Here is a 10981-nt window from a genome sequence, read left to right as displayed (position 1 = left end):
AGCAGAGATTAACCAAAATGAGAGCTGCTTCATGAAAGTACATTTGACATGAGCATGAAAATACACCCAAAGCTTTGCCCATTCTTGGCCTCTTTGAAGTGGGAGCTTTGAACTGAATACAGTAAGTGCACTGATGCTGAATCAGAGATCTTTACAGACATGATGTTAACCCTCCTGTCCCATTGCACATAACAACCAGAAAATAAACTAATGGCTCTGATCCGAGATTGTAATACAAAGTGATTCATCTGGTGGAAATAAAAACAATAAATAAAAAAATAAAGTACAATGTGCTTCTTTCTTTTTAATTAGTTGAGCATGTTCATTGTGAAGGACTGTTGCCCCATAACAAAGGGTGTGTGGAGTTTGCATGTTTGCCCTGCATTGACATGCAATTTCTTCTTGATGCTCTTCTAGGGTAGAGTGTGATTTATTTATTTATTTCAAGCCAACTGTGCAGGACAGCATTTCTAAAAAGCATTGCACTCCCCATTAATAAGATATTGAAGTGTGGAGGATGGATTCAATCTCAGAGTGAGACGTTTCGACCCCACCATTTTGAAAATGTAAATGGATCTAAAGGTGAGCCTTGGGGAACATCAGTTTAAAAACCTCTTTATCTTTAAAGTGTTAGACAAATGTTCTGCCATTCTGTCTGCTAGTGTTAAAGAGATTAATACAAATGCAAAGCCTCAAACTATTAAGGGGCACTAAAAAGCTTGCACCAGTGCAAACCACCCTTTGGCATTAAAATAGTAATGTCAGGACTTACTAAAGAAGTGCAAAGAAGAATTAGCACTGAAAAGGCATGGACACAGTTATTTTTGACCTGACCTGATTGAATATTCATTCGTAGGAGTTTCCGTTTCAGACACATAGTTTATGGGAGGAGAATTTTAAAATTAATCACGCAATGCAGTTTACTAGCATTTGTGGTCATCAAATTACTGGTATTTGCTCCATTACCACCCCAAAAAAGCATGTCTTAAAATATTTTACGCCTGTGTCGCTAGTAGACCACCGGCACCTGATTATTCTTATTTGCTATATGCCTTATTGATTATTTGCAACTATGCTAATTTGCACTGCGCTTGGTATATTGCATTGGTCAATATGTAAATGAAATGTTGCGTCTGTGTTCTTTAATTTGCGCATTGTCAATAAATCACCTGCAGAAATTTCCACACTCATGGGCGCTGTATTGGAATTACGCTCTCACACTAATTTGCCCTGTTTAGTAAATTAGGCCCTTACTGTCGTTCACATGTTAATAAACTGTAACAGATGCATTATCTGACAGTTTACAGAAACACCTTCCGTAAGCTTGGTGGTGACTATGTAATGTGCACTTATGGTGCTTTATAAACTGTAGTCAACAGAATCAATGCTTGCAATTTTAAACTTCCATAAAGCATGCTTAAAGCTCTAAAACACATATATACTTTTCTGTAACTGTAAACTATTCCATTCACACATAGATTTAGAAATCCTCTCTGTCTTTGTAAAATGATAGCAGTGCTGTGAAGGTTACCTGCTGAGGATACAGGAAGGAACTAAGACTTCAACTTGAATCAGAGCAAACACCTCATGTAATGGAGATCCACACAGAGAGGTCAGGACCCATCCTGAAATCCTTCTTTCTTCTCACCAAAGGGAGCCAAGATGCTTCCGATAGACCACTGGACAGATGCATGTGATTCGGGATGACGAAGTTAACATGTCTCTGGTGAAGGATGTTACATCCTCCTGACAGGAAATGTAGTGGATTTTTGTCTTTTCAAGCTGTGTAGTGTGATTCCCGGATGATTCACCTCATAGTTAATCCAATCAGAGAGGTTTTGGAGTTCACCTCTACAGCAGCTTAATTACTGAAACAATGACCCCCCCCCCCCCCCCCCCCCTTGATGTCACAGTAGTCCTTAGTGAAGGGCATTGGGACTGTGTGTTTTCTTGTGTGGTGACATATAATAATTAGTGTTGTCATTTCCTGTGGTTCTATAGTAATTAGTTACACAATATTTATGGTTCAGGTAGTTATATAGCCAGTCCTTTTTGTTCAACTTCATGTTTAAAGGTGGGTAAATGTCACTACAATAACAGCTATAACAGACTATCAGTACTTTCATGTTTACCTGCCTGCAAATGAAACTGAACTTCAATTATAGATGTGAGAGGAACCACAACTAAAAAATTATAATAATAATTCCTTACATTTATATAGCGCTTTTCTAGGCACTCAAAGCGCTTTACATTGTCAGCGGGGTATCTCCTCATCCACCACCAGTGTGCAGCATCCACCTGGATGATACGACGGCAGTCATAGTGCACCAGAACGCCCTCCACACACCAGCTTACTGGTGGAGAGGAGACAGAGGGATGAAGCCAATCAGCAGATATGGGGATTGTTAGGAGGCCATGATGGTCAGAGGCCAATGGGTGAATTTAGCCAGGATGCTGAGGTCACACCTCTACTCTTTTCGAAAGACATCCTGGGATTTTGACATTTTTAAATAAGTCAGGACCTCGGTTTAAAGTCTCATCCGAAGGACGGTGCTTGTTGACAGTATAGTGTCCCCATCACTACACTGGGGTGCTAGGACCCACACAGACCACAGGGTGACAGCTTGTGTAATGTGCTACTCTATGATGTAATAGTGTGGCTAAACACACCTCAACACCTGCTTCTGCATCACTGCCTGTTTAGCCCCGCCCGCTGATTTGCACCTGTAGTGTAATAATGAAACGCAAATTCAGATCTACACAGAAACCAAAAAATAAAGATGTTCCGCAGACAAAAAGACGCTGTACGTACAGTGCCAAGTTGTGGAAAAACAGTCTATGCATTGCCTTCCTTCTCATCCCAATGTTAGGAAAGAGTGAAAGAACTGTATTTTTAATGAAGATCCAGACCGTGTCAGTAAGAACTTGGTCCTTTGTTTACTTCATTTTACCACGGATTTGTTTACAAACAAGGCACAATTCAATGCAGGATTTCCCAAAAGATTAAAACTAAAAGATAATGCTGCGACTATTTTGAATCTGACAGTTTAGCACACAAGTGTGAGTAACTGTTTTGATTATGTTCTCACTATTGCTTTGTCTGTTATTACAGATAGAGTATAATAATAACGTTCTAATCACGACTAGAAAACTGGAAATGTAAAATTTTTTGAAACATTTCAAAACAACATTTTTACAACCTAAATTTGTTACCTAGGATGTGATTTCTTTATTCAGACTGGGTTACTAGTCCGATTACAAATGGATTATTAGGGTCCATAGGAAAACAGCTGCTGTCACCATGAAGAATAAAAAAAGATTGTAAGATCTGACACATGACACAGGCTTATCTTAATTTTATTGTGTGTGCGTGCGCGCATGTGTATATATAGCTCTTAAAGTTTGCTGATCTAATATAAAATATTACTCATCAGTCTATGGAAGGGTTTCATAATCACTGGGCTCATAGCAACAGATCCTCACTCAACATTTTGGTGACACTTAAAGTGAGTCCCGTCCCACTATAGTCTGAAGCCGGCAGAAGACTGAACACACCAGATGCAGACGCGACAGACCGAGACAGCGAGTCCAGTTAGGAGCGTGTCCCGCAGTAACAGAGTCATGGCAACTCCACAGTCTCACAGCTTGAGGATATTTACGGCCCTCCTTAGTTACGGCTCTGTTTTGAACTTATGTACATGTTTCATGGCCATACCGGAGTATCCCGTTGCCAAAGCACAATCCCCAACCCGCCACTCTGGAGTAGAGGAGAGAGACCACGGCGCACTGCCTGCTGTTACATTCCTGCACCTCGAGTTCCCCAGCCCTGAGAAAGAAAATTCCCATGAAAACAAGAAAGCTCGTAGCATGCCACAGCACGATAAAGCTCTGTTTGCAGCTGATATCCAGTGGGCCGCACGTGCAAAACTTATAGGAGGCTGCAAAGCAAACATTGTTGAAAAGCTTTAACACACTGTCAAACATGTTCTGAGGTTGTTTTGTGGTAAATTTGTTTAACTAGCATGATATTTGAACAATTCTAAGCATTAGAGGTGCATTCAGTAATTTGGTGCTCAATTAAAAAGTTGCAGACAGTAAGAATAAACACTGTTTTGTGGAGAGTCACATGAGACTTCACTCAAAATAGTTAAGATAATATAGGAATGGTCACTTCCTCTGTGTACTTCGCCATGTTGAAATGATGCGATCCATTCATTCATTTACACAATCACAGAGATTTGGGAGCCTGAAAACAAATATTTGAGACGGGGTTTCAAGGTGCCCATTTTCCTTGTGGATGTTTATCCTTGTAAACTAAAAAATGCAAATTTGAGAAAATGGTGATGTCATAGTGTTTCTTTACAAAGTGACATCGCCAACTACTGGCCCGGCATGAATAATACAGCGTTTTAGTTGTTTTCATGAATCAGTGAGAAATGGGATCATTTGTCTTCAACATTGTATACAAAAACTTTAGTATCAATGTAATTTACATAAAAAAGGATTATGGCGATCCACCATCGGGTTGTGGTATCGGTGCTTAAGTACTAAAAGAAAGGCAATGCTAATGCTAGCTAAATAACTACTGAATATGCCAATAAACTTTAATACATCTAGGATTAGTGCATCCAAAAAGTAAAAATCTGTCATCATTTACTTCATAATTTAAACAATGTTCAAACTCTTTTTGAAAAATGCATGTTTTTTGCACATATAATGAGTCAATTGTGTCATACTTTAATTGTATGGACAATAGATAGATAGATAGATAGATAGATAGGTAGCAATGCCTTGACAACCACCTACAGTAATGTGGCAGCACCACTCATGTTTTCTTCAGAAATGTAAACATCAAGCTTGAACTGCTTCTGTTATTGAGTACATTTTGTCTCAAATACAAAACCTTCAGGAAATAGCAGCAAGGAGGGAACAAAAATAAACACTGCCATTCTACCACATTTCTTTCTCTTCACCTGACACAGACTGATTTCATGAGCTTGTTTTGGATTTCCACTAAACACAACTTCACACTGTCCTCTTTGTAATTTGGTCTCAGCAAATATTAAATTGTGGGCAGTGTCATATCCTCTGCCCTGCAGGCCTGTCTAGCATGACATCATGTGGAGGGAAATAATTGGGTAACAAAACAGCCTGTGTATATCAGTTTTGTTTTTGCTGTTAAATGCAATGCCAGACCAAACATGAAGTGTGGATGCAAAGTTTCACACATCACTTGTATGACGTCTAAACATTGTTGCATTCCAACAGTATCTACATTAATATTCAGATAAACAGCAGTCAAACCATGTGCAGAAACCAGACTTTTCCCCCATGTGCACGCTCTGGAATTTGTGGTATGATTAATTGAAAGGCTGGTCGACAGCATCTCTTGTGTTTTCAAACATTATGGAAAACCATCTGGAATTGAAATATGTTCACCCCTCTGGGTCGCGTGGCATGGCTTGACTCCGGTGGGCTACACCCCATTCTGGTCGTATTTAAAGAGGGGCTCTCTGCTCTCCACTCCACTACAATCCTGCAGTCTGACAACGATCACACACACCAGAGAACCAAAACAAACCCGTGGAGTGTGCGCTTCTGTAAAGAACTCTTGGAGGAAATGGCTGGAACAGTATTCACCAGATCATGCATCGTTCTCTGCTTGCTTTTACACACGGTGAGTGAACACAGCAATTATAATGTATATATTTAAAATAAATTAAGCTCTCTTGTGCAGAAAATAACATAAATTAGCTGATTCGATTATGTAAATGAATGATGAATTATTTTGAAACGACAACATACTGTACATAGTAATTAAACAGTGTGCTACTGTTTGCAGAGTGAGTTGGTTAGTCATAAGTGTAAGTTTAGGTAATTGGTCAAATTAGCTTTAATGACATGCATTCTAATAAAGTTTTGCCATAATAATGTTTAATGTGAATATTATGGTGTTTGCATGTGATTTTGTGATGCTGAGAACAGTGATGTCAAACCCATCTGCTTTGACTTCTAAGACTCTCATCTACCATTTGAATTTATATATTCTACATATTTATACTATATAAACCTAATATTTATATATAATGTAAAAGTAACATTATTTCACTGTGCGTTCTACGACTAAGTTTTTCAAAATCACATTGTCATGCAGCCTAATTCACTGATGCTAATTGTTTGTGAAATTTACTTACAATTTCTGCGAGAATTTCTGATTCTACACGTATTGTTTTCAGTGAAGCAGACATACTTTCTTTGAATATTTCATATTTTTCTACACCTATCTATCATTATTTTAAAGATGCTTTATGTGTTCCAAAACATCACTTTTCAGGTTACAAATCTACAACTGAAAAGCATATCCCCCTTGTGGACATAAAGAGTATTGCACACGGATTGTCCGATCATAGCAATTCATTTGTCCCAGACATTTCAGAATAATCTTTGGAGTTGATCAAATTATCATCACCACAGATTTATGAGAAAGCTTCTGTTGCATGTTCTATGCAGGCGCTGTGTCAGGACTGCACTCGGCCCTGTGACTGCCCGCCTGAGAGCCCTTTATGTCCTGTAGGCACCAGTCTAGTGCTGGACGGCTGCAGCTGCTGTAAAGTGTGCGCCCGACAGGCAGGAGAGCCCTGCTCTTTCCTCGAGCCATGTGACCACCATAAGGACCTGTATTGTGACTATGGGGTGCTGAGTGACACTGAGACAGGCATCTGCATGGGTGAGTGTAATGTTGCATTTTGAAAAGTAATTGAGTGTTATGTAACAAGGAAACGACTGAAATGTTTTGCATGTATTGCACTACATTTTTTGTCCACAAGTAGGAGCCTTTTAGTATCAGTAAGTTTGTCTAATGGGTGTTGCATGTGATGCAGCTCAAGAGGGTCAGACGTGTGATCTGGGCGGTGTGATATACCGCAGTGGTGAGACGTTTCAGCCCAGCTGCAAACATCACTGTGTCTGCATGAATGGAGAGATCGGCTGTGTGCCGACCTGTGCCAGCAACATACGGCTGCCCTCTCCTGACTGTCCCTACCCACGACGCGTCCAGATCCCCGGCAAGTGCTGTGAGGAGTGGGTGTGTGACCAGATCCCACAGGAGGACACCTTCCAGTCAGCAATGGCTGGTAGGTCAATCGGCAAGTCAACTTTTCTTTCATTTTACTCCATTAAGTTGAAACAGCTGGCCTTTTCCAAATCTCCCAATCTCTTAAAAGTGCTCTCATTGTGGGAGAAGGGGACCACGTATAAATGAAATATATGTGTCCCTGGACCACAAAACCAGTCATAAGGGTAATTTAAAAAAATAATTGAGATTCATGCATCATCTGAATAAATAAGCTTGCCATTGATGTATATGTTGTTAGGATAATATCTATGTGAAAATCTGGAATCTGAGGGTGCAAAAAATCTAAATATTGAGAAAATCGCATTTAAAGTTGTCCAAATGAAGTTCTTAGCAATGCATATAACTAATCAAATTAAAATGTGCTATATTTATGGAAATTCACAAAATACCTTCATGTAACATGATCTTTACTTAATATCTTAATAATTTTTGGCATAAGAAAAAGATCATTTTGACCCATACAATGTATTGTTGGCTATTGCTACAAATATACCTTTTTACTTTTGTGGTCTGGGGTCACATGAAATATGGTCCCGTGCACTGTGAATTTCCAAATCTGACTAAACTCAATATAATAGCCGCACTACATGGCAGTAATATGCTTTCCAAGTTGTTGTGAGCAAGAATTTAACATGCACTTCCTCTTCTTCAGCATACAGGGAACTATCCGGTCAGGATGTCCAGCCTGAGAGCGCGAGGGACAACTGCATCGTTCAGACCACTGACTGGAGCGAATGCTCTGCAACCTGTGGCATGGGGGTGTCCTCTCGTGTAACCAATGACAATGAGCAATGCCAGCTGGAGCGGCAGTCTCGCATGTGCATGATCCGCCCCTGCAATGCAGAGCTGGAAAAGGACATCAAGGTAAGAGAGCACTAAGTTAAACCAAACATACACTGGCCTTGTTCTGCTCTGGCTCGCAGACAGACTGTGTGACGTAAATTTCATCTTGAGCACTGATAGTTTGAGTACTCAAAAACAAAAGGTCCTCTGTGTAGTGTGTGTACATCTGATGCGTCAGTCCACATTCACAATCAATAGAGTATGCTTGTAAAAAGGTTAGCACACTTAAGCGTGTGTTAGATGGAACATGGAAAATTAAGTATACCCTGGCATTAAGGCCAGAAACTACAGAGCCCTGAAGATTGCATGAGAAAAAAATAGAAATTGTGTCCAAAGATTAAGAATTTATTCCCATGATGTATCTTTTCCCCCTCGTTTTACAGTATAAATCATGGCCACATTGCACTACTGTTTACACTTTTTAATTGAGTTGAATTGTATCCCATTGGAAGAAATTAGTAAATAATAGGAATGAATTAGTACAACATGACAATGGTTTACCTAAAACAAGAGAACTAATTATTACATCTTCTTCTTGAATGTGATTGCATACTAAAATTGCAGTCATTATGCATGGTGCATTATAGCGGCCATTAGAGTAAAATCTGTTGTGCTACCAGTTCAGCTCTTGGTTCCTGATTTAAATTTCCATCATCAGCACAGTCAACTGATATCCTAGCACACCCACTGTATGCAGCTGCGCAGACAACAGCATATATTCAAGTGTATTCAAGCTACACTTGCATGCTCTAGAGGCATTTCAAAGATGGCCGCCGAGTGACATGACTTGCCCTAAAGGTGACTTTGATAAAAACGCATGTATAATGGGACCATGCTTACTTTGCACTTTACATTGAGGCCATAATGGTATCGTTTTCAAAAACTTGCACTTTGAAACCAGTTTTCAAAAGTTAGCATTTTTTGACCACCAAAACAGCATTGTCACATAAATCAACATCCAAAACACTAGTTGAAAGTGGTGATGAGTTTGCTTCTGGCCTTTTTTTCAGTAAACCCATCACAAAGTATCTCAAATATTAAAAGCCCACCTCCTCCTCTTCATTACAGAGAGGGAAGAAGTGCGTGCGGACCCCTAAGAGCCAGTGCGGGATGCGTTTCGAACTGTCCGGATGCAACAGCGTCAGGCTGTATAAGCCGAAGTTCTGCGGGGTGTGTACAGACGGCCGCTGCTGCACGCCTCACACCACCATCACAGCCGAGGTGGAGTTCCGCTGTCCTGAAGGAGACTCCTTCAGGAAGAAGATGATGTTCATTAAGACCTGCTCCTGCCATCATGATTGCCCCCGTGAGAATGACATCTTCCTTGCCTCAAACTCACGGAGAATGATCGGGGACTATGATAATGACATGTAAGGAGCTGTCCCGTGTAACACACACACACTGACGATCAAGCACATGTGCACATGAGGCAGCTCCGTGTTTTACTGGACCCTGATATTCTCACAACTCGTGAGCAGAAAAAACGAGAATGTTTGACATGACGTGGGCTTCGATAATGGCACCGCAAACTTTTCTTCTCTTTTTTTGTCTTTTGTGAAGCTCTGAAGTCATCTGGCTGTTTCTGACTGGTCCTGCTACAGTAGACCTAAAGCACTGAGAACTTTGTGTTAGAAAGATAGTTCACTCAAAAATGACATTTCTGTCATCATTTACTCAACCTCATGTTGTTTCAAACCTGTTCCTTAACGGTTTCAGAATACAAAAAGAGTTTTTGAAGTATCTTGATGCAGCTCTCTTCCATACGAAGAAAATTCAGTCACCATATCTGTAAAGCTCACCACAGAACCCAACCGAAATATAGCCCATACAAGTGTTTCACTATTTTCCAAATTCTGAAGCCATGATGTAATTTGGCGTGAGGAACAGACTAAATCAATAACAATTTGGTCACTATACAATGTCATTGTGTAGAAAAAGCTGCATGGAGTTTCTTAAAAAAATTCTCCTTTTGTTCTGGAACAAAATGTCATGGGTTTGGAATAGTGTGGGGTTAAACAATTACATATTTTATTGATTTTGTAAATGTATTGTTTTAGTTATTTTTGGGTAAACTATTCCTTTAAGACATTGTGGATATGAAGTTATTAATTAAATCATTCATATAATGAGTTAATTTCAAGAACGTTTTCCTCAATACAGGAATAGACTGAAATGACAATAATGTAATCATACACTTGATATGTATTTTTTTACCTTATAACAAGGAATAATATTTAAAAACCGACCTTAATAACTTTTAATATTTGTATCTAATTGAACCCAATCTGTCAAGTATGAAAATCACTAATGAGTCCCAAAGTATTTTGGGAAAAAAACACTCCAACAAATGAGGCTCAGATAATGAGATACTGCCTATGTTGTTTACTGTTTATTTAATAGGAAATGACTCCTTGTAAAGGAACTGAACAATGACGAATACACCTTGTGTAAATACTGTAAGAAGACCGTGTACAGATCGTACTAATTTATGTAACTGTCGTTTAACTCTTAAATGTAGTGCTGTATGTGTACTGTATTACTCTGTGTTCATTGTAATCACCTGGCAATGATAGCAGCAAGTTCTTTTCTGATGCACTTTTATTTTCCAATAAAGAAATTATATTTTCATATATATATTCTGTGGATTATTGATTTTTAAAGTCACTTTTTAATACACAAGTATTGATAAGAGTTAAGTGCTGCTTTAAGCTTATGTCTTCAGACAGTGGCTAACATAACACAACATTCATTTACACTCGTCCATCTTTTTTAATTTCTTGGTTACAGTGAGACACAACAGAAGTGAATGAGGCCAGTTTGGCCAAAATATCACTCATTCTTTTAAAAGTATAGCCACACAAAACACTAAAATTATTTTTTGGTAATTAAAATAATGCTACAAGCTCATCTAACAAAAAGCTCATCTTGTTCTGAATGCAGAATATTCCTCATATTTCACCCTAAAATTTTAATACTGTCATCATTTAATCACCGTCTTGTTAA

The 10981-nt window shown here is 39.1% G+C and overlaps 1 protein-coding gene across 1 annotated transcript; it reads left to right on the top strand.

Moving 5' to 3' along the window:
• The first annotated feature begins 5334 nt into the window (after window positions 1-5334).
• LOC132145664 (CCN family member 2-like) lies at window positions 5335-10604 on the top strand. The gene is made up of 5 exons (XM_059556844.1): window positions 5335-5677; window positions 6511-6727; window positions 6882-7133; window positions 7788-7999; window positions 9047-10604. The coding sequence occupies exons 1-5, from the start codon at window positions 5432-5434 to the stop codon at window positions 9350-9352; spliced, it is 1233 nt and encodes a 410-aa protein (XP_059412827.1). The 5' UTR covers window positions 5335-5431; the 3' UTR covers window positions 9353-10604.
• The last annotated feature ends 377 nt before the right edge of the window (window positions 10605-10981 follow it).

This window comes from Carassius carassius, chromosome 8 (assembly GCF_963082965.1).
Source record: "Carassius carassius chromosome 8, fCarCar2.1, whole genome shotgun sequence".
Classification (NCBI taxonomy): domain Eukaryota; kingdom Metazoa; phylum Chordata; class Actinopteri; order Cypriniformes; family Cyprinidae; genus Carassius; species Carassius carassius.
Note: the sequence above shows the minus strand (reverse complement) of the source record. Positions and strands in the feature narration are given on the sequence as shown.

Bases quoted from the DNA above. Each gene is read 5' to 3' on its own strand.
- LOC132145664 (XM_059556844.1), top strand. From the start codon at position 5,432: ATGTTCACCCCTCTGGGTCGCGTGGCATGGCTTGACTCCGGTGGGCTA. The intron at 7,134-7,787 runs GTAGGTCAATCG...CCTCTTCTTCAG, and splicing joins CTTCCAGTCAGCAATGGCTG to CATACAGGGAACTATCCGGT. The intron at 8,000-9,046 runs GTAAGAGAGCAC...TCTTCATTACAG, and splicing joins AGCTGGAAAAGGACATCAAG to AGAGGGAAGAAGTGCGTGCG.